The sequence below is a fragment of the Diabrotica virgifera genome, chromosome 5, assembly GCF_917563875.1.
Source record: "Diabrotica virgifera virgifera chromosome 5, PGI_DIABVI_V3a".
Lineage (NCBI taxonomy): Eukaryota > Metazoa > Arthropoda > Insecta > Coleoptera > Chrysomelidae > Diabrotica > Diabrotica virgifera.
Window position 1 is genome coordinate 46,522,112 of NC_065447.1, and position 24,951 is coordinate 46,547,062.

The window sequence follows — 24,951 nt, forward strand, 5'->3', positions numbered from 1 at the left end:
TAGCAAATATGTACTACAATCAGAAAGCAGTAGTGAGAGTAGAGAATAATACTACTGAAGAAATTGAAATAAAGCGAGGTGTGAGACAAGAATGTATACTGTCACCAACCCTGTTTAATCTCTATTCCGAAGACGTAATGAATAGAACACTCTCTGAGCAATCCATAGGTATTAAAATAAATGGTGTTACATTAAACAATCTGAGATTTGCCGACGACACCGTTCTGATCGCAGAAACACTTGAAGAGCTACAGACATTGGTGAATAAGATAGCAGACTGCAGAAAAGAATATGGACTATCTTTGAACATAAAGAAAACTAAATTTATGGTAATATCGAAATCAACACGAAATGTCCAAAATCTATATTTACACAATGAAATTATAGATCGAGTTAGCAAATACAAATATTTAGACACTTTTGTAAATGACGACAACGATAGCTCAGCATAAATCAAAATAAGAATAGAAAAAGCCAGATCCATATTCACTAAAATGAAGCGAGTGTTCTGTGGAAGAGATTTGAGCCTTCAAATGAAACTTCGCCTGATGAGATCTTACGTACTTTCTGTGCTGTTCTACTGAATGGAGTCACGGACGCTGAAAAAGATTGATATCAAAAAATTGGAGGCATTTGAACTGTGGATGTATCGCAGAATCTTGAGAATATCATGGACGGAGAGAGTCACAAACGTCGAGGTCTTGAGAAGAATGAATAAAGAAAAGGAAGTCATATTTACGATCAAAAAACGAAAACTGAAATATTTGGGAAACATTACAAGAGGCGAAAGATATGAACTGCTTCGAATAATTATGCAGGGGAAGATAGCAGAAAAAAGGTCCATAGGAAGAAGACGAGACTCCTGGCTAAAGAATCTACTGGAATGGTATAGCTGTAGCAACAACGAATTGTTTCGGTCAGCAGTTTCGAAAATACGTATAGCCCTGATGATCGCCAACCTTCGGAACGAAGATGGCACTTGAAGAAGAAGATAAGTTAGAGTCAGTGTTTTCCTAAGTTCCGATAGTTGGCTACCCTTCCGTTCCATTGAGGATCCAACACGACAACTCGACATGACAACCCTGCAACGCGACATGGGGATCCTGCCAAGATACCCAGGTACCAATAATTGGTACGGTCCCAATTTCGATTGTCTTAGCAGCTTAGGTCTTAATAATGATCATAGGGACTATAACGCTCTATAACCGCAGCTATACTTGTTAAGACCTATTTTTCTATGTGGTTCTATGTGGCTTATGGAAAATTTTTCGGCATTTGAAGATACATTGTTTAGCGTTCTTTTTCGGGGGGATTCTAATGTCAGTAGAACTCAGCCACTCATTCGGTATTTCCCCTGTTTTATGGACTGTATTAAAAGTTTATTAAGTACATAAATATTGTCTTCATTTAATAATTTTCATGGTTCAAGAGGAATCCCGTGCGGACTCTTTCCACATTTCATATTCTTGAGCGCTTATAGTACCTCTTTATTTATTATCATTGGTAGGCTGTCTGGACCCCGATTTTTGACCCTTCGCTTCGTTATCGATCATTCGCTATCTGTACACTGTACAAATACGAAGCGAATACGTTCGATAACGAAGCAAATGGTCAAAAATCGAGATCCTGGTTCTTCTGATATTATTAGACCGATTATTTCATCCTGAAAGAGGGGCATCTACATGTCCATTTTTGTTTTTTTCGTTGTCTGCTGCTATCTATGCGTTGCCGTCAATTAGTTTATTTCCATGCTTGCGTCTGATGCTTCTGGTGATGTCTGTAATCTAGTTTCAATAATAGACCGACCCAGGAACTTTTCCGGTACGCTCTATCTTGGTAGTGGTGTTGCTGTTGCCTGACATCAGAGTGGGATATGGGAAGGGACACTTTTGTAATTAGGTAGGAGAATGGGTCTAGAGCATAATTTTTCCCAGGTCCCAGGAATTTCGGAGGTAATTATGTATCACGTGGACATGGTCGCATTTCTGAGGTAGATCTATTTTCTACCGGAAACGTAAAAGATGCCGCTATCTTCTTCCGGCTACCACGATTTGTATATCAGATTCTACAGTACGTTCTTTAAAGGTAACATTTTGCAACACCTCTAAATTTTAAAGAACCGCTTTGATTGACATAAAATTTGGCATACACATAGCTAAGAAGTCAAAGAAAAAAAGTGATATTGTGCCGATGTGTGCTTTTGACCTAGTGGTGAGTTTCACCCCCTATTGGGGGTGAAAAATATATGTTCGAAATAAGTCCGGAAATGGATAAAATGATTAATCCTAATCAACTTTTGTCCCATAAAGTTTTTTCACCAAGTTAATACTTTTCGAGTTATTTGCGAGTGAATATGTTAATTTTTCTACAAAATAACCACGTTTTCAGACGGTTTTTCGCAAATAACTCAAAAATTAAGTATTTGGTCAAAAAAAATTCTTATCAAAAACATACAGCACGTAAAAAAGTGGAAAACATAGTTTATACATTAGTTCATTATACCTAGTAGAAGCAGAGTTATAGATATAGCTAATGAAAAGTAGCTTCATATTAGTCAAATTCCAAATCGAATATTTTAACGTGCCATAACCAAAAAACGAAGCACTTTTTGGGGAAAACTCATTTTAACTTTTTCAAAGTCTTAAAAAAATCCTTATTTTTGTTTTAAAAAAAAATTTTGGCACCAAAAGTAAACAAGTTACGCTCAAAATAAAGTTGGTCCTTTTTCTTGGTAAGAAATCGGGAAGATCATCCCCTAATTAGCATTTTAAATGAACTTAATTGTTACTACATACTTCACAAGTTTTTTAATCGCGTATGTATTGATCATATGATCTGTAAGTTTCATCGGTTCAAAGTCCTTATTTTTGAAAGAGCTGTAGTTAAAAGGGCTTGAACGAGTCACTTATCACGAGTGTATGCAAATTTAGAGACACCGAATCTTAACCAATTTTTGTCTTACAGCAAAACAAAAAAATACAAAATATTCAGAAAAGTGAAGTCGACTTTTTTTATTGTTTAAGATTTTTGGTATCTCTAACAATATTTAAAACTTTACTTTAAAACAAATTTTTTTCGAAAATAAGCACTTTGAATCGATGAAACTTACAGATCATATAAACACAACATAAGTAAAATAACTTGTGAAGCGGTAACGATTAATTTCATTTAAGTTGCTAATTGGGGGGTGATCTTCCTGATTTTTTTTTGCCAAAACAAAAGGGATTAACTTTATTTTGAGCGAAACTTGCTTACATTTGATGCTAGAAATTTTTTTTATAAAAACGGAAAAAGAGATTTTTTTAAACATTTTAAAAAAGTTATATTGTGTTTTCCCCAAGAATGCTTCATTATTTGAATAGTTCACATTGAATTAATCTATTTGAAATTTTCCGAATATGAACCTATTTTTCATTAGCTATAACTCTGCTTTTGCTAGGTATAGAGATCTAATAGGCACCTAATAGGATCTCCTAATAGGATCTCCCTATATGCATCCTTCTTTCACTTTTTTATAGGCTGTAGTTTTGCCAGGAATATTTTTTTCGACAAAATGGTTACGTTTTGAGTCATTTATGAAAAACCGTCTAAAAACTCGGTAATTTTGTTGAAAAATGAACAAATTCACTTGCAAGTAACTTGAAAGAGTATTGATTTGGTGAAAAAACTCTAGTTAGCAAAAGTTGCTTAAAATTAGTCAGTTTATCTATTTCGGGACTTACCTTGGATACATATTTTTTCACCCCCGAGATGGGGTGTAACTCACCCCCAGGACAAAAGCATACATCGGCACCATATCAGTTTTTTTCTTCGACATGTTAGCTATGCGTATGCCGAATTTCATCGGTTGTTTCAAATTTACAGCAAAAGCCGTGAAAGAATGTACTACTAAGAAATGTTTAATTCTCCGTGTTTGTAGGTAAAATTAGTAGTTGTATGTATTTTTGTAAGTATTACAATGTATCCATTAGGTGGCTAAAATTTTATAACTAAATACGAAAAAGAGAAAAAATTCTTCATATGTTATAATGAAGAACTTTACTAAATTTGTTATATAATTCTTGTATTACTATTTATATTTTAGAAAGACAGGGATGTCAACAAAATGCACTGTTCCCCAACAAATAATCCAGAAATATCCAACGTTAAATATAATGTATCATCCCTCATAAAAACACCTGAGAATGAAACGGAGATCGTCGATTGTTTCAACAAATGGAAATGTGAAATATTGTTTTGCCAAGGATCAATTTTGAGAGACGACACCGAGACAACGGTTTTCAATGTAAAACTTAAAACTAATAGTGGACTTCTAGGTAAATAACAGAACGAATATAAAGGCACGTATCCATTACGTTGGTGCTCCGTGTATGCTCCACATTGTGGATACGTTGGCCGTTGGTGCTCCCGGAGCGGCGCTCACCCTCGTCGCTCCAATCGGTGGCGGTTTATATGTAGAGGAACACATGCCATATTTATACTCTGGGCTAATTAGCAAAACACAAGGAAAAGTTATTTACCAGCAATTTTATTGCTGGAATCGAATCCTATGATTGTATATATTAATAATATAGGTATGCAAAGTCCGCAGATAGTGTGCTACTTTTTTTATAAACAAAATGGCTCCAGAAAATCGTGTATTTTTTAGTTTTTGGTCTATAACTTTAAAGATTTTAAATTTACACCAAAAATACTCAAATAAAAATTCACCGTAATTAAATTCTGCATAGAAACGTGTTTTTCCCGATTTGTTTTGATGAAAATTTTTCCCGCAAAATGCGGGTTTTTTCAACAAAATATTTAATTTTCAACTAAAATTTTAGATAAGTAATTGTTTAACAATAAATAAATAACTTGGTAATATAAAAGCCACTTTAGCATAGATTATAATTCCAGAAGCCGATAGAAATTGAATGAACAATTTAGCAACAATTGAATTGTTAATTAAAAATTTACGGTCGCTATAACCACCAAAATAATTATGATACATAAGAATAAATATGATTTTTTTATAAAAAGCTACCGCACCTATCTAATGTAATTTACAGTATTGAAATTGGACTATTTAAACGGCCTCAGGAATATTTTAAAATTATAAATAATTTTATGGCTTATAACAAATGGAATATCTCGGGAAATGTTAAATTAAATTAAATTATCAAAACGGTATTAGAAATAAAGGGACAGGACTCTTCTTTTAAAAGAAGAAACGTTTAATTGTCATGAGTGATTCCTGAGCTACAACCGGTCAAAGTTGACCGGTATTTACGGCAAAGATATAAAAAATACGATCATAATTTTTGAACCATCACCTTTTTATTTTTGTCCTCTTTCCCCACACAATTTTTCATATCTTTAAAGTACTCATAACATATATTATTATAATAAAAACTATCGATATTACTTGTGAAAATTGCCAAAAATAGCAAAATTTCAATCAAAAATTAGGTTGGAGAAAATGTAATCTCAAAGTTTAAAATCGGCATGGAGCAATTTTCTTCATTCTTTTTTGTTTCCAAATAACTCGAGTAGAGCCATCTAACTCACGCATTATTAAATGTCAATCTTGCTTTTGTTTTGTTATAATAGATTTATTTATTTATAAGAAAAGAAAACTACATATTTTTTCCAGTTGTAGACTTTTTTTAGATAAATTTACTACAAATGTACCTTTTTCGTTAAAAATACAAATATTCTCATTTGAAAGTTGTATAATTATTTAAACAATATTTATTTAAACAAATTAAAATTTTTTGTTATAATAAATAAATTAATTTATTCTAACAAAACAAAAGCAACTTTGACATTTAATAATGCGTTAATTAGATGGCTCTACTCGAGTTACTTGGGAACAAAAAAGGAATGAAGCAAATTGCTCCGAAGCCGAGAATGTGAAGCCGAGAAAATTCATTTTTTTAACGTATACCGATTTAGAACTTTGAGATTACATTTTCTCCAACCTAATTATTATTGGAGTCTTGCTATTTTTGGCAATTTTCCCTCGTAATATCGATAGTTTTTATTATAATAATATATGTTATAAGTATTTTAAAGATATGAAAATTGGTGTGGAGAAAGAGGACAAAAATAAAAAGGTGATGGTCCGAAAATTATGTTCCTATTGTTTATATCTTTGCCATAAATTCCGGTCAAATTTGGCCGGTTGTATCTCAGGAACCACTCATCATTATTAAACGTTTTTTTCCTTTAAAAGAAGGGTTCTGCCACGTTCTTTCCAGTACCGTTTTCATAATTTATTTTAATGCAATAGGTGCCGAGATATTCTATTTGTTTATAAGCCAAAAATTTGTTTATAATTTTAAAATATTTCTGAGGCCGCTTAAATAGTCCAATTTCAATTTCTGTAAAGAATATTACAGTGTATTTTTATACAAAAAACATAGTTATTCCTATGTATCATAATTATTGTGGTTATTATAGCGACCGTAAATTTTTAATTAACAATTCCATTTTTGCGAAACTTTTCATTCAATTACCATCGGCTTCTGTAATTATAATCTATACGAAAAGGGTTTTTGTATTACCAAGGTTTTTAATTATTGATAAAAAATTACCTAATTATCTAAAATTTTAGTTAAAAATTAAAGATTTTGTTGGAAAAACAGGCAATTTCCAAGGGAAATTTTTGTCAAGAAGTAAATTGGGAAAACACGTGCTTTTGGTGTAAACTTAAAATCTTTGGAGTTATAGAGCAAACATTGAAAAAAAACACGATCTTCGGGCGCCATTTTGTTTATAAAAAGAGTAGCACACTATCTGTGGACTTTGCATACCTATATTATTAATATATACAATAATAAGATTCGATTCCAGCAATAAAATTGCTGGTAAATAACTTTTCCCAAAAATGACCTATTTTCCGATAATCTGCAGACTAATAGCCATTGGAGCAGTTACACAAAGCACTTAGCACCAACGTAATGGATACGTGCCTGCAGTGGCGGCTCGTACCACTTTAAGAAGGTAGTGCCACAACTCGGGCAACCGCCAAAATTTTTAGTTACGGATTCACGATATTGTCAAAAAAAGGTATACTGACAACAAAAACTAAAAAAAATATGCGCGGATACTTTTATCTTATGTACATATCTTAAGTTTATTGATCTGAGGTGCCAAGCAATTGTCCAACATTGATCAAAACAGTTCCGTAAATTAATTAATAATAAGAACCTCTTAACCTACCACCAGCATTTACTGCTGATAGTGCTTGAAAATTGTTATTACGATTTAGTCTCTATTTACCAATTTATAAAAATAATACTATTTCATTATTCACACACATGCACAAATTTTTGTAATGTCACTTTTAAAGTTTACGATATATGAAGTTCATTCTTCTATTTTTTGGTTGCAAAGTTTTCAATGACTTTATAATTCAAATTATCAATACAATTTACAAAATGCTTTTCTGCAGATAGCATACCTAAAGCACTAGGTTTCGATGTAAACATCGAAAAACAGCGTTCTGCTTCAGATGTTGATATAGGAATGGTAACTAAAATACTTAAAAGTTTAATAGTTTCTTCAAATGTGCTTTTTGAACCTTCCCTCTACAATAAAACCGATAGCGAAACAGCCCCAGAGGTAGTACTTAATTCGTCTCGCTAATACAGTACCTACTTCTAATTCAGTTTTAAACCGAGTTTTGCTTAAAAATTAAAATTGTCTCCAGTCTCCATGGTTCATTAAGAAATGATTCGGAGAACTGATGCTTATAAGCAGAAAACTTCTCCGACATAAATAAATTAGAAGCAACTAAATGTCCGGAGAAGGTAGACCTTTGAAAGATCTGGTACTTTGAATAATATGAACCTTTAAGTCGTTGTCTAATTCGGCGCTAAAATTGACCAGCTCCTTAAATATGCCTCTATTTTCTGAATTTTCTTTTTCGTCGTGACCTCTTAAAGCTAACTCGAAAGCTCCACAACACCTTATAACATTTGTAGTTTTTTTTTCTAGCGAAAAACCACCAAAAAAAATTTTAAAATACTAATCTTTATTGTCAATTAATAAATTAAACTTAAGAAATAATCAAAATATTATCAAAATACCCACGATCATGATGCACCAAAAGTTTAATTATAAATACAAAAACTTTTTAACAGAAAATATACATAATAAAAGCGACAAACCAGCACGTAAAGAAACGCAAAATAAATAGACCTGGCTTCATACCCTCGTGCCTGGCACAGAGATTCTAATGTTAAGGTATACTAATAGTCCAATATAGCTCTTTCTCTGTCACTTACATATAATGCTCGTAAAATCTTTCTCTCTTTACTCGTGCCAGTACTGACTTCGGCGCGAAGGAGATTCTCCTGTCGAATACTCTCCGCTGTCGGCAGGGATTGTATTGCGCCCATAGTTGCCATATTTTATATAATTTATGAAGATCAAAAGAAATACACACAAAAAAATTAATAGGAATTAAAAAGTTTTGAATATAAAAAATATGTTTATGGATAGTTAGCAAGGTAGTGCCATGGCTCTATGGCACTACCTCACGGGCCGCCACTGCGTGCCTGTAGATATTTAGAATTTAAAAATTATGAATAACAAAATAAAGGCTGTTTTTATTTTTTATTTTGTAGGTCAGTTTTTTAAGAAACAAACTCGTGGAAAATTTATTGCAGCTTTCGTCACTTCAGCAATACATACGTCTAACACCACGTAAGTTTTACTTGAGTCTCTATCTGAATAAATCGATTCTTAAATGCAGCACCTATCGAATTACAGAACCATATCGAATTTTAATAAAACGTATTAAAAACAGTACATCAAGGGCCATATTTTGTTACTCGACGGAATAACACTGCTTAGCAGTACTCTCAAAGCATTCACAAAAACTGTACTGGAAGAAATCGCCAAAACTATAACAACGCTATAACCATACGGGAAGAACAACAAGGTTTCCGGAAAAATAGATCTATCATTGATGCAATATTTTTTATAAGAGAGCTAGCGGAAAATTTCGTAAAATTTAATAAACCGGCATATACGTATTTCGTCGATATGACTAAGGCTTTTGACAAGGTGCGATTATAAGACATGTTAGAAATATTGGGAGAAAAAGGACTAAACCACAGGCTAATTAACCTAGCACACGACATTAACAAACAATGTAAAACAAAAATAGCAGTAGGATATTTGACAACAGAATACATAGTTATAAACACAGGAATCCGTCTAGGCGATTCACTGAGCCCTTTAATATTTAATTTAATAATGGACAAAATAATAGAAAACCATCCCAGCTGGATTGCAGATGGGTAATACATTATTTAGAGTCGTTTGCTGTTCTGACGATGCTGTACTTATCGCCTATTCTGAAGACAATTTCTAAAAGCTACTGCATGCATTAAATAGTAAGGCTAAAGGACTCAATGTGCTCATAAACACCGAGGAGACCAAGTGCCTAGTAATTTAAAAAAAAAACGATAAGATGCAAATTGGAAATTGAAAGCGAAACTGTGGAACAGGTGAATCACTTCATATATCTTGGTGCGGAAATAATCTTGGTGCTATGGAAATCATTCAAAAGAGGTCAGAGAACAAACAATGAAAGCAGCTAGAATCTCGGGATGACTGAAAGAAATCATACGAAAGAACAAAAATATCTAAATGCTGAAATCAAAGTCAAAATATATAAAACAACAATAAGACCTATTATAACATATGCGGCAGAAAAAAGATATTTATAACAGCAAATCCAATCAGATGCAAATTGGAGGTGGAGGGTCAGATAATAGAAAAAGTGATGGAGTTATGTCTAGGCATCGCACTATCTAGCTACGGAAAGCTCGAAACAGAAGTGGAAGATTAAGTTAATAGAGCAAACAGAGCCTAAGTTTGACTGACTTACACAATATGGAGAAATAAAAATATCGGGAAAGAAATGAAAGGCAGAATTTACAACACAGTTATCAAACCAATGATGAAATACGTGGCAGAAACACGACCTGACACAGAGATGAAATATTGCTCGAAACAGCGGAGATGAAAACCTTTTGAAAAATCGATGGTAAGACACTATGGTACAGAGCTAGAAGTACAGATATACCGACGACGGAGATGCAAGGTGGAGAACGTTAATAACTTGATAAGGAACAGAAGAGTAGAATGGAATGACCACATAAGCTGAATGACAACAGATAGAGTAGTAAGGACGATGAGAAACATTTCCTCAATAGAAAGACGATTAGTGGGAAGACCACGAAAACGATGAAACGACAACCTAGTGGAGGCACATTGAAAAAACAGAGAGACACGTCTATACAAAAAGAAGAAAAAGAAGAAGAAAATATTTTCATTATGTAATTTTTATATCAGACTTAAATAAAACATTTTTTTAGGGTTACTGGACATGCTTCCACTACATTGCTGCTTTCCAATGTTGTCAAAGCCGTTCCGAATTGGGTTTACGTGGTGGCAACAATTGTGGGTTGCCTATTACTTGTAGTATTAATTTTGGTTCTATTTAAAGTAAGTACTTATTTAAGTCATATTAATCATTCCTTTATTCTAAACTCTAAATATTTTTGTATTAATATATTTTTTCATGTTTAAAATTGCCTCTCTCGTGCCAAGTTCATTTTAAAACCAAATTTACCAAGTGTAGGGACTATTTAACGCTCTCAATGCAAATAATATTTTCATTGAAAAACTGTTAGTCCAGAAAGCCACTGCGCATCCGCTAGGAAAAATATTCCGATTCGGATTTTTTGCACAATCTTACTCAAAAAGGACCCCTTTTATGGGCCATTCCACGAACATACGCCTGTTTTGGATTACTTCGACAACGAATATTTTACTGTGCAACATGAGAAGTACGAAAGTAAATGGCGCTAATAATTATTCCAATAAACAACAATGTAATTTGCAATTTACTTTCGTTCTTCTTATTTTGCACAGTAAAATATTCGTTGTCGAAATAATCCAAAACAGGCGTATGTTCGTGGAATAGAGTATAACAAATTTGCATGTTGCCAGGACCAAAAGTGGGTCAAACATTTTTTAAAGTTTTTTTTTTGTTTTTCCTAAAATTATTATTTTTTGCATGGAACAAAGTTTTTTTAAGTTTTTTGGATCATTCCAAACAGAAAAGGTCTTTGGTGACTTTTCTCTAAAGTTGATAGTTTTTGACATATAAGCGATTAAAAATTGAAAAATTGCGAAATCGGCCATTTTTAACCTTCAAAAACTATGTGAAACACTTAAAATTTGAATGTTGCCAAGGTAGGTAGATATTCTTTAAACATCGATTGATGAAATCCCGAAAAGTTTTTTTTGCAATACAATATTCAAAACAAATTGAAAAATTGAAAAATCGGCCATTTTTAACCTTCAAAAACTATGTGGAGCACTTAAAATTTGAATGTTGCCAAGGTAGGTAGATATTCTTTAAACATCGGTTGATTAAAACTCTGAAAAGTTTTTTGCAATACAGTATTCAAAACTCCTTTGTTTTTTAATTTCTAATCACGCGTGCGCGACACTATTTTCCACCGTTGCATATGTTTACAGTATGGTGCAAATGAAAGCAATAAATTCGTTATTTCGTAAACCGGCGACTTTAAGGAAAAAACCCGAAACTGGTCGATTTCTATTTTTAAGTTATGATATTGTGGTATATATGGTATACTAGTGACGTCATCCGTCTGGGCGGTGATGCCGTAATCGATGATTTTTTTACATAAGAATAGGGGGTCGTGTGGTAGCTCATTTGAAAGGTACTTCAATTCTCTATTTACTAATCTAAACATTTAGATAATTATTTATACAGGGTGTCCAAAATTTTTTTATTAAATTAAATTATTTGACAAAAAAAGAAGTAGAAGGACACCCTGTATAAATAATTATATAAATGTTTATATTACTGAATAGAGAATTGAAGAACCTTTCAAATGAGCTAGCACACGACCCCTATTCTTATTTAAAAAATCATCGATTACGTCATCACGCCCAGATGGATGACGTCAATAGTATACCATATATGATACAATATCATAACTTAAAAATAAAAATCGAACTGTTTCGGGATTTTTCCTTAAGGCCGGCCGTTGTATGAAAGAGAGGTCCCCAAATGCCGGCGCAACAGAGAGAAAAGATTCTTTCCCGAGAGATGCTGCCTCTATCGGAGAAATAACGCAATAGATATCTAAGCGAGGCCGCAAACGGCAGAATTTTTAGTGAGTCGATAGTTTAGTTAAGTACAGAGAGTATGCAGGTGCGGCCTCGCTAAGATGACTCGAAATCGTTTTATATATCAGGTGCGAACTTTTAATTTTTTAGTAGGCGGTTTAAGGACGGGGTCTCGCTGAAAATTTTACTTGGATAAATACTGCGCTCGTATCTCGTGGTAAAATCTAAACCAAAAGTATTGGAGAAATCTATTTTAGTCCATGTGGTGAGACCGCTCCCGTCTGGGAAAATTTCTGATTCGGTTTCTTTGTGGATTCCTATTCAAACATGTCCCCTCTAAACAAATCTGAAGGGTGCCGGGCGGAATTTTTGGGCAGAAACTGTTTAAACAATTTTTATAAACAAATAGAAAAGATCACGTTTTTTTGCCCCGGAACATATATTTTTAAGTTTAGTGGGTCATTCTAAACAAGAAAGGTATCTTGTAATTTTTTTCAAAAATTGATAGTTTTCGAGTTATAGGCGATTTAAAATCTGAAAAGTGCGAAAATGCTCATTTACGAGGCCTAAAAACTCATATTTAAATTAGAACTTTTGAGGTTGCCAGATTCTTAAATTGAAGTTTAAACATTCAGCTTGAAGATTCTAAAGAGTGATTGTGTCTAACCCTAATTTAAACCGTCGTGTTTTAATTGTTAAATATACATGTCCATCCGATTTTTTTGTCGGTGCGGCGCGCTCTATTTCAAAAATCTCCAGTTTTCCTCCAAAAAATATTTTTTCTAGATTTTTTGGGACATTTTAAATAAAATAAGTTTCTTGACATTTTTCTCAAAAGTTAACAGTTTTAAAGTTATAAGCGATTTAAAATCCAAAAATGCGTTTTGGCATTTTTCGGATTTAAATCGCTTATAACTTTAAAACCATTAACTTTGGAGAAAAATGTCAAGAAACTTATTTTATTTAGAATATCACAAAAAATCTAGAAAAAATATTATTTGGAGGAAACTAGAAGATTTTTGAAATAGAGCTCGCCGTACCGGCAAAAAAATCGGATAAACATGCATATAACAACTAAAAAAAAAACGGTATAAATTAAGGTTAGACGCGATCACTCATATGTGGACCATATAGAACAATTTGGTGTTGCAGGAAAACTTTTACTTCGGATGTCTGGGTTAGGCCTTTTTTGGACCAATTATAACATACTACCTCCGTAACTTTGGAACCGTTCATTTTAGAAGGGTTATGCATAGGACCTTTTTTGTTTCAAATTTAATGTAGAACAATTTTGTATAGAAGGTTGTTCATGCTAAATCGCATAGTTTTAGAAATATTGACGAAAAACGTAAAAAACTACGAATTTACCGATTTCTCCCCCCTCTCCCCCCCAAACCCGACGCTCAAAATGGTGTGACTTTTTTCTGAACATTATGTGGACCATATAGAACAATTTGGTGTTGGAGGATAACTTTCACTTTGGATGTCTGGGTATGGGTCTAACTATACCATACTATATTCCCTAAAATAAAATGTTTCATCATAACGGCTGACCTGAGTAAAAATCACTTATTTATAAGTTAAATTTGAATTATAGGCTTGGATCTCGCGTACAAAAAAGAAGTTGATTAATAACAAGCTGAAAATTTTTAACTTAACTGTGTCTAGTCGGACAAACTTTGATGTACGGGAACACTGAAACAGGCGAAGCTTTAATTGTGGAACAGGTTAAAAATTTGGAACATCAGACTACGAAAACGTTCCATGTATTTTGTCTGACAGAACTTCCAACTGATTTGTTACGATTTCATTAAACTCTTATGAAAAAATCAGACTGGTATTATCACCAACTGGGCATTTTAATAAGTTTAACACGAAGAACATGTCAAATGGCAGGAATTATATTTTTGATAAATAGCAATATGATTTTTGCATGAGAGTTTAATGAAACAGTAACAAATCAATTGGAAGTTCTGTTCGAAAAAATACATGGAGCGTTTTCGTAATCTGACGTTCCAAATTTTTAAACTGTTCTACAATTAAAACTTCTCCTATTCTTCTCCTGAAAAAACTTCTCCTGAAAACTTAGTGAAAACAGAGAAAATTTAGTGAATTGCAAATATTTAATTCAAAAGAAACTTTTTATTTATTCTAAGGGACTGTCGGCCCTCGGCAATAACGTTTTCTTTCATTCTGCGTTTAATGTTTTTAAAAATACTTATTAGTTTTCTCAGTATTCGAAAAAAATGAACACATTTAAAACACAGGAAAATTTTGAGAGGCGACATTTTGCGTCTTTCCCCTTAAATTTTTTTGCAACATGAATGAAGCACCCTGTGTATTAAATTAAAAATATACATTCAAGTAAATAAACAATAATATTTTGTTATATCAAAGTTTTCAAACAAATTTTATATAGGGTGTCTGCATAACTAGCAACCATATGGTTTCATATTAATTTTATTAATTATTAATTTTAATTATTATTAATACATTATTAATTTTACGGGAAAAGGTAATACCCAAGTTAAATACATAATCATAATTCATAGAGTATGTGTTTACTTAAGGGTAATTATCATTAGAGTAAAAGATTCACTTTATAGGAGTAAAACTGCTAAGTTGCGTTATGGGTACTAATTTATGTTTCTAGTCGTCAAGGAGTGTGATTTGATGTTTGATTTTCATATGGCAAGCGTAATTCAATCTATCTACATACTTCAAAGAAAAAAATTAGGAAGGGACAATAAAATGTAATATATTTTAGACGGAGTACGTTCAACATTTCAGGACGGGAATAATAATCATTTTTTCAGTAATAACACAATATTTGATTTTTGAGATTTCTCTAGCTGTTCATGAAATAAATAAAATTGTATATAAAAAATGATTATCTCATTTAAAATAAATATTTCTTATTTACCAATCCTTCGGTTTGGCGCCCCATTGGGGTTACGCACGCGTGCACCGCACGCGTTGCACGCCCGGTTACGGGGCCCTGATATTATTCCAAGTACGCAATAATGAACCACCCGCATCCCTCAAAACGGTATTACTCTCTATACAGTACCGAAATTTCCAAAGGAAAGTTTCAAACGGGCCATACCGCTCCTGAATTTTGCACATGTATATAATATTTTTCGTAGCGCCATCTTATACATAATGGCTACATTAACAGAGCTTAGATTCTTACAGATTCCTATACTGTATTCGTATTATATGTCGAATATTTACGTTTCACATGCCAATTTCTATTAATTTCAGAAATTTATTTTAAAAGTACACCACGCAAAAAGTACTTTATTAATTCACATTTTTTTAACGTTATATCCTTCCATTACTTCTACTGTAGTGCTAAACGGAATTTTATCATGAAATTCATTTAAATACTTAAGTAATTTAGATATAAACGCTCTTATATTTATTGAGAAAAAAGCAAAACTTTCACATTTTTTTATAAACAATACACAACAGGTAGGATAACAAAAATATGGCTGGAACTAGCGACATATATTGTTAGTAGGTTAAGCATTTTTCGGTATACATATATGCTCTAGATTATGAGTGGTGTACTTTATAAAGGTGATGGGATCGGCTATACTTATAACATTACCAATGGCCGGCCTTAAAGTCGCCGGTTTACGAAATAACGAATTTATTTCTTTCATTTGCACCATACTGTCGGTGGAAAATAGTGTCGCGCACGCTTGATTAGCAATTAAAAAACAAAGGAGTTTTGAATAATGCATTGCAAAAAACTCTTCGGTATTTAATCAATCGATGTTGAAAGAATATCTACCTACCTTGGCATCATTAAAATTTTCAGTTTTTAACATAGTTTTTGAGGGGAAAATGGCCGATTTCGCAATTTTTCAATTTTTAATCGCTTATATGTCAAAAACTATCAACTTTAGAGAAATCTCACTAAAGACCTTTTCTGTTTGGAATGATCCAAAAAACCTAAAAAAACTTTGTTCCAAGCCACAAAAATAATTTAAGGAAAAAAACAAAAAAAAAGTTTAACAAATTTTTGACCCTTTTTTAGTCCCGGCAACATCCAAATTTGTTAAAAAGGGTCCTTTTTGAGTAAGATTGTGCAAAAAATCCGAATCGGAATATTTTTCCTAGCGGATGCGCAGTGGCTTTCTGGACTATGTGTAATTATTTAAATCTTTGTTTAAAATTAAATAGTCTTTAATGGATTTAATTATTTCGTCAAGTTATTACCTAAATATTTCTATCAAATTCCGAATGCTGCGTCTCACATTCATCTCAAAACAGATCCCACATAACAATTTCATGTTCTTAGTAGATTCATAGAACATACTTTTCAGAAAAAGTATATACTTAGAATATGCGTAATTACCATTGCGAATGTGCAGAGCATATACTGAGTATATACTACATTACAGTACTTAAACGTTCTATGTATATACTTAGAATGTACTACCGCACTTCTTTTCAGTATATACCAAGAACATACTTTTTAGAAGATTCTAAGGATGTGCTATAAACCTTCTATTTATATACTTAGAATGTACTATGCACATATTTTTAGTATATGGGAAGAATATTCCAAGGAAGTGCTATATACCTTCTAGTTATATACTTAGAATGTACTATCGCACATATTTTTAGTATATGGGAAGAATATTCCAAGGAAGTGCTATATACCTTCTATGTATATACTTAGAATGTACTATCGCACATATTTTTAGTATATGGGAAGAATATTCCAAGGATGTGCTGTATTTCTCAGAAGTATGTTTTCAACATCACCCAATCTCATCCTATAGGTTCTACCAAAGAATACTAACACACCCACTGGGTGTGTTAGTATTCTTTGGTTCTACTAATATATTATATTTACATATTCTAATTGCATATGAGAATGTAGTTATTACATTCTACAATATTACGTAAAAAGTAAGTATAAAATATATAAACTTTAGTTAGTTATATAGGTACCTATGTATAATAAATATTATATGGGTAAGTAGCCTATATATAAAATATAAGTAATATATTTAGTTATTATGTGCACATCAAAATAAAAATGCTGCTTATATAATTATATAATAGCCAAATATATATAATATGTATGTAAATTACTAAAATTTATAGGTATCTATATACATTATACATACTTTTACTTACTAGGTATTTAGGAAATATTGAAGTACCAATATGAATTTATTATTTTCAAACTGCTTTTTATGTTCTTAAAAATGTTTTAGTCCTTGTAGCTAGAAATACTTGGTCCTACCTAACAGCGTAGACATAAATGCATAACTGTACTGGAAACTATTTTCATATTTTGCACTTTTGTTACCTACCCCCTTCCCTTGTGCAGGTATAACCCGTGTTCGTGCTGCATGCCCCGAGTATGCCCAGAGGGAGAACGCCTGCGCATTACGTTTTCGGAGGGCAATATTCGACCTTATTGAACGTCCAATTTTGTAATGCGCAGGCGTTCTCCCTCTGGGCATACTCGGAGCATGCAGCGCGAACACGGCTATATAAAATGCAATGCAAGGGTCAGAATGACAATGAATGGCCGTTTCCGGATTCCCGAAAATTATAGGTAAAAATACTTATGGTATAAACTCAAATCAAAATGGTATATTCATTTCAACTGAAAACGAAACGAGAATTTCTCATTTTTCTTCAATAGAATTAAGTTTTAAACTTTTTACCATACAATTAAAACGGTTTAAAAAAATGAATTAGATAGTTCACTAGTACCTACCAAAATACATAAATTTGATTAATTATTCTTAACGCGAAGTTGATAATCTATAGGCTAACATTATTCTTCTTCCTATAGGTACATACAGTATATTCTTTTTAAGATATTTTAAAAGTATATACAAGTATGTGTGAAGCATATACTTTTGCATATACTTACGCATATACTAAGAATATTCGATTAAGGTATATTCTAAGAATAAACTTTTACGAACATTCCGAGATACTACGTACCCGAATGTGCTCAGTATATTCGGTGCAAGAATATTCTTTGAGGCACATGCAAAGAACATGAAATTTAGAATGTTTTTTATGGTACATGCTATGCTTGTACTACGCATATACTAAAAAGGATATACTTCGACGAATGTTGGTAGGATATGCTTAGAACATGATGCGAACATCATTGTTATGTGGGATTCGCCCTGGTCTTCATTGTTGCTTTTACCACTTCTTACTAATTATATTGTAGTTGATATTTTTTATAGATCACGGCATTTAGCACAAAATAAATCGATTTTTAAATACAGCACCTAGAGACTTGCAGTTTTTTTGCATTATGTCCAGGATCACGTCAGGAAAAAAGTCTACTGTGCAGAAATGGGTGTAAAGTTATAGTTGCATTATGCAGCGCATAAAATACATCAACAATTGCATAAACATGACAAATAAGTGTATTAAGAGAAAAATTTTATTGCTCGGGAGTTTTTAGGCGCTGAAGACAAATACGCCATCAAAACCGACCATCGGAGCACCTGGTGCCTAAGTTCACTGCTAAGGTACGTCATCTGAAGTTCCGAGTATTTTCGGCACTAAATTGATGCAAACAGATTACTCAGTGGTTTTTAGGGCCACTGAACAAGAATACTCCATCAGAATTGAGCACCGATGCAGCTGGTGTCCAAAAATCTTTCAAACTCTAACAGATAACGTGCCTTAATAGTGGCTATGTGCATCAGGTGGTCTAGGGATCGGTACTGATCGCGTATTCGTATTCAGCGACCCCAAAAACAGCCTAGTAATTTAATTGCATACATTTATGGCCGAAAAACTTCGAAACTCCAGAAGATGACGTGCCTTAGCAGTGACCGTGGGTGCCAGGTGGTCCTGGGATCGGCTCTAATCGCATATTCGTATTAAGCGACCCCAAAATGCCTAGTAATCCATTTGAATGTATTTAAGGCCGAAAACCTTCGAAACTCCTGAAGATGACGCTCCCACATAATCTGTTTGCATTAATTTAGTGACATTCTTGCTCGCAACTCCAGAAAATGACGTGACTCTAGACACCAAGTACTCCGAGTGTCGGTTCTGATGGCGTATTCGTATTCAGCGACTTCAAAAATCTCCAAGTATTCTGTTTGTATCAATTTAGTGCCGATTACCCTCGAACCTCCAGATGACGTCCCACAGCAGTGGTCTTGAGTACCAGTTCCTCCGAGGGGTCGGTTCTGATGGTGTAATCGTTTTCAGCGACCCCAAAAGTCCCCCGAGTAAGAAAGTCTGCCCTTATTTTAATTATTTTGACATAATTATGTACCTTTGGATGCATTTTATGCAGTTTCAAAGGCAATTATGCACTTCCAGCTTGACGTCATCCTGAGCATAATGCAAAAAGTTGCAAGTGTCTAGGTGCTCTATCTAAAAATCGATTTATTGCGATGTCTTTAGTGCTAAATGGCCTGATCTATTATATCTTTTCTGCTGCCAATATTTTATATCTTTAAAAAGTTTTCGTTGTTTAATTTGTAGTGTAACTTCTTTGAACGAGAATACAGAGATAAACTGATAGAAGAAAGGGAGTTGGTGAGTAATTTTATAATTTTATATAATTTTTTAGTAGTAGTAATTGTTTCACCATGCGGTAATTCATGTTCTTATGAAGGTTTTTACGATTTTTGTCTGCAAAATTGGGGAAACAATTTTTCAAATAAGACTTACTAAAATTTTACCCTTAATTTGCACATTTGCAATGAAAAACACATTTGCAAAAAAATATTACTTGCTTTATAAATAAGCACTATAAAACATAATAGCCAGGGAGGTAGTGTCAAATTTGACCGGAGCATTTTAGCATGGCTGGTTTCTTATTATTTAGGTAGGTGCTCCAAAGCTTATTAACAAATGATGTGTCAGCTGGCCCAAAACCGGGGATTTTAGTCAAGAAAAGGTAAAACATGAAAGTTGATGGACCAACGCTATAGCTTAAATGTCAAATATTTATATACGTTACTCAGAACATTTAATGGACTTGCTTACTTGGCGCCTATCTTTCACTCAGGAGATCGGGGTTCAAATCCTGGCGCGGAAAATTCTTTTTGTTTTTTAAATTGACATTTTATTTTGAAAAATATTTATTTTTATAATACCACGTTTTTATTATTTATACGAGACAATATAAAAAAATCTGTATGTATTTTATAGAATTATGCATAGATCTTATGAAATAGCATAATATATACATTTGATCATAAATATTATGATTCACCTTAATAAGCAAAATTACTGTACATGAACTCCTGAAGCTTCCTGAGTTAGTACGACCAATCTAAGTGAAAAAGGGAGTTGGCGTCCCCACCCCACCCCCCTCCTGAAATTTTTTTATTTTTTTAGACAAACTGTTTTTTGCATAATTTTATGTGATGTAAAACCAAAAAATACATACAACCCTAATTTTTCACTTTTCTATCACCAACCCCCATTTTTAATAGCAATCTAATTATTTCCCTGTTCTCTATAATATATAAAAATGAATTTTTGTCTGTATGTCCCTTATAGAATCGTAAACTATGCATTTAATCATATAATATAAATAACAGAACAGAATGGCGGAAAATCTTAGAACAAGCCAGGAGCCAAAAAGGGTTGTCGAGCTACTGGATGATGAAGAAGAAAAAATCGTCAGCTGCATTATGTAGGTACATGGCAAAAAATGTTAGCTGGCCAAGTGAACGTGACAGAAAAATACGGAAATCCCGTATCATTTTTTCTTCATCATCATCATCAGTAGCTCGACAACCCTTTTTGGCTCCTGGCTTGTTCTAAGATTTTCCGCCATTCTGTTCTGTTCCTTGCTTTGTTCCTCCAATTGGTAATCTCAAGTGTTTTCAGACCTTCTTCCACTTGTTCCATGTGGACGCTTTTTTCTTACAGTCTAAAATTCATAAATTAATGATTTATACTTTTTAGTCTTTGCCAAACTAGTCCAAGAATATTTTTTTTAGTATTACCTAGCTGACCAGGCAAACTTCGTACCGCCTTAGAACCAAATAATGTTTAAAAGTTAAATACCTAAAAATTACCAGAAAGCCGCCATTCTGTTCTGTTATTTATATTATATGATTAAATGCATAGTTTATAATTCTATAAGGGACATACAAACAAAAATTCATTTTTATATATTATAGAGAACAGGGAAATAATTAGATTGCTATTAAAAATGGGGGTTGGTGATAGAAAAGTAAAAAATTAGGGTTGTATGTATTTTTTGGTTTTACATCACATAAAATTATGCAAAAAACAGTTTGTCTAAAAAGATAAAAAAAATGTCAGGAGGGGGGTGGGGTGGGGAGGCCAACCCCCTTTTTCATTTAGATTGGTCGTACTAACTCAGGAAGCTTCAGGGGTTTATGTACAGTAATTTTGCTTATTAAGGTGAATCATAATATTTATGATCAAATGTATATATTATGCTATTTCATAAGTTCTATGCATAATTCTATAAAAGACATACAGATTTTTTTATATTGTCTCGTATAAATAATAAAACGTGGTATTATAAAAATAAATATTTTTCAAAATAAAATGTCAATTTAAAAAACAAAAAGAATTTTCCGCGTCAGGATTTGAACCCCGATCTCCTGAGTGAAAGGTAGGCGCCAAGAAAGCAAGTCCATTAAATGTTCTGAGTAACGTATATAAATATTTGACATTTAAGCTGCAGCGTTAGTCCATCAACTTTCATGTTTTACCTTTTCTTGACTAAAATCCCCGGTTTTGGGCCAGCTGACACATCATTTGTTAATAAGCTTTGGAGCACCTACCTAAATAATAAGAAACCAGCCATGCTAAAATGCTCCGGTCAAATTTGACACTACCTCCCTGGCTATAATATTTTTACAGGAGAAGTTGCGCTATGTCATCAGTAAAAGCAAGAAATTTGGTTCAAAAATATTCAATAGCTTATGAGATATTTAATTAGTTTACCAATATTACCATTTTTTCAATAATTGCAAAAACTCGAGTTTTAGGCGATAGAGTATTAGGCACTTTTGTAAGGTCTCATTTTTCGATTCTATGTATATTTTCAATGGATGCATTGAGAAATCAAATTTTCAATTAAACTTAATAAAGGACATGAAGAACGTTTCCATCACGACATCTTAACACTAGAAGCACCAATATTTTTGCATACCTAGAAGCACCGGAGCGGTCAAGATGACGGGTATTAGAATTTCTTATCGCCAGTTTTTTTCGTATCGTTTTTTAATTGAAAAAACCTATATTGAGTTAATACCAACTAACAAAAGACATTTAGTTAATTTACATAAATTATTTAATTATTTAAGCACAATTTACATAGCAACAAAATTTTTTAATTTTGCTTGTACAAGACCTACACACAAATTTTTTACATAGGTATATGACTTTCATATGTTTTATTTTAGTTTTAGTTCCCAGTTTTCCACTTCTTCTTTTTCAGGTGCTAACTCTGCTACGGAGGTTGGCAATCATCATAGCTATTTTAATTTTTGAGTCAGTAGATCTAAATAGTTGTTTTGAGCTGCATCCAAACCTCAGCCATGAAATTCGTCTTCTTCCGATGCTTCATCTGCTATCTACCCCTCCTTGCATTTTGAGACATAGGATGTCATACTTCTCGCTCCGCATCATATGTCCGAGATATTGTAGCTTTTGTCACTGCCTACTTTTATTATTTGATTGAGGTGTTGTATCTCTGATTTGTTTCCGTTGATATTGTCCTGCCCTTAAACAGATGATATGGTCGCAATTCTTCTGCTAACTGAACTAGGAAAGTTTGCCCAATTATTTGACAACCAGTAACTTCCTTATACAGAATCCAAGCATTTATTCCTACCATATCTAAGATAATAAAAAAAAAAATAAAATCAATGGAAAAATCCCAATAGTTGGCTGTATACCATAGTTTAAAAAACCTATACAGAAGTAAAAACTTCAAATTGTATTTTGGTATAAAATAGTTTATTTAAAACTTCTAAAAGTCATCCACATGGATTGCAAAACGTTTTCGTTCTGAACAGAACATCTTCAGTGCCTGGAATGAAGTATTTCCACGTTAGATTAAGGATCTTAATCTAACTTATTCCAGGCACTGAACATCTTATAACATTCCAGGCACTGAAGATGTTCTGTTCAGAACGAAAACGTTTTGCAATCCATGTGGAAGACTTTTAGAAGTTTTAAATAAACTATTTTATACCAAAATACAATTTGAAGTTTTTACTTCTGTATAGGTTTTTTATAATAAAAAAAGCCTGCAACGGCCATCTTCTTGAAGCTGATTGGGTTGAGCACTGTGTGACCATCTGATCTATAACGTCTACTCCGTATTTTGTATGGTTGTAGTAGGTAATGGTTTTAGGTTTCTCCTTTTTGTCCATGCTATTTCAATATTGTTTGAGTATAGAGAATTCAGCGCTAGAACATTTTTGATCATTTTTCTCTGGTACACCTGGTTTCCCTGGTTAGCTCAAGTCTTCGTGTATGAAAATTTTTGATTTGTATAATTACTTTTTTTCGTTTTTTATCGACGGAGGAATATATCCTTTCTTGCTCGGTTTATTGTTCCAGTACTGCTGGTAGCCTTCTTTCGTAATACTTTTTATGTATCGTGACATTTCTTCCCTTATTCATAAATGGGCCCATTAGACGGCTAATTACATGTTCCCCTAGAAGTTGATTGCCTGGTCGTTGTTCATCTTTCCGTAGGTGACGAAATCCGTGCAATAAATATTTGGACTAGACATTAGCTGTAAGCCAGAATTTGATTCCAAACTTATCGGGTTTATACGCCATGTACTGGGTGAAGTGACATCTTGCCTTTGTGGGAAAAAGCTGTTCGTCGATAGATATATTTTAGCCAGTTGTAGGTGTAGCAAAATATACAATTCTCTAATAAGTTCCATATTGCCGACGCAAGTACAAATTTTTCTGTTGATCATCGCTCAGATCTGGTACTTCTCCTCCATAATAAGGACACTATTTTTTCTAGGTAGACATCAACATATTCAACAAGTAATTACACTAAGAACCTACCTGCACAAGAGAACTTGTAATCCTTAAATAGGTGTAGCAAAGTCCTAAATTTTTAAGTTTCTAGAATAACTACGATTAAGTAGTTATACAGAGGGTCAAAAATAGAAAGCAGTCAAAATGACCGCTCTGGTGCTTCTAGTGTTAAATATGAAAAAAAAAAATAGATCAAGGAAAATGTACACTTAAAAGAGATGTGCTAGAAGAAAAATACTAAGGACAATCGATTTTAAGATTATGCAGAACAAAGAAAAAAATTTGTTTTTTATTATTATTTCATCATTATTTATCATTATTATTCAATAACCTCGTGTCATGGCAACAAAGCAACTACTGATTGTTTTACCGGTAAAATTCCGGTGAATCTGCATAGATCTGCTACTAGTAAAATATCGTCCGATTTATATCGTGTGCCAATAGCATAATATAGCGTAATGTCTTTAGAGGTCATTTGGGCCTCTCATCGTTTAACTAAATTACACATACAGCCCCTTATTTATGTAGCATATATTCGTTAACTATTTTTATACAACACTATTTTTTTACAGATTGAGGATAATAATGAGCGACTACCTGAACCTATACAACTTGACCTTATGGAAATCCAGGAAGGGAATGAAGGTGATGCAAATGATGACGAGATAACCGAATCTAAATAATAATTATTTATATTAATTGATTGTACATTTTATAGTAAATTATGTGTCATTTTCATTATAAATAGTTATAGTAAAGTTATTAACAATA

At 32.9% G+C, this 24,951-nt stretch overlaps 1 protein-coding gene across 1 annotated transcript in view; it reads left to right on the top strand.

Moving 5' to 3' along the window:
- Positions 1 to 24,951, top strand: part of LOC114331180 (integrin alpha-PS5-like) — a 189,499-nt gene extending 164,548 nt beyond the window's left edge. The window contains exons 17-21 of the mRNA XM_028280676.2: positions 4,085 to 4,316; positions 8,613 to 8,691; positions 10,374 to 10,503; positions 19,663 to 19,716; positions 24,753 to 24,951. Of these exons, the coding sequence (XP_028136477.2) occupies positions 4,085 to 4,316; positions 8,613 to 8,691; positions 10,374 to 10,503; positions 19,663 to 19,716; positions 24,753 to 24,863 (606 nt within the window). The 3' untranslated portion in view covers positions 24,864 to 24,951. The remainder of the gene's footprint in view (positions 1 to 4,084; positions 4,317 to 8,612; positions 8,692 to 10,373; positions 10,504 to 19,662; positions 19,717 to 24,752) is intronic.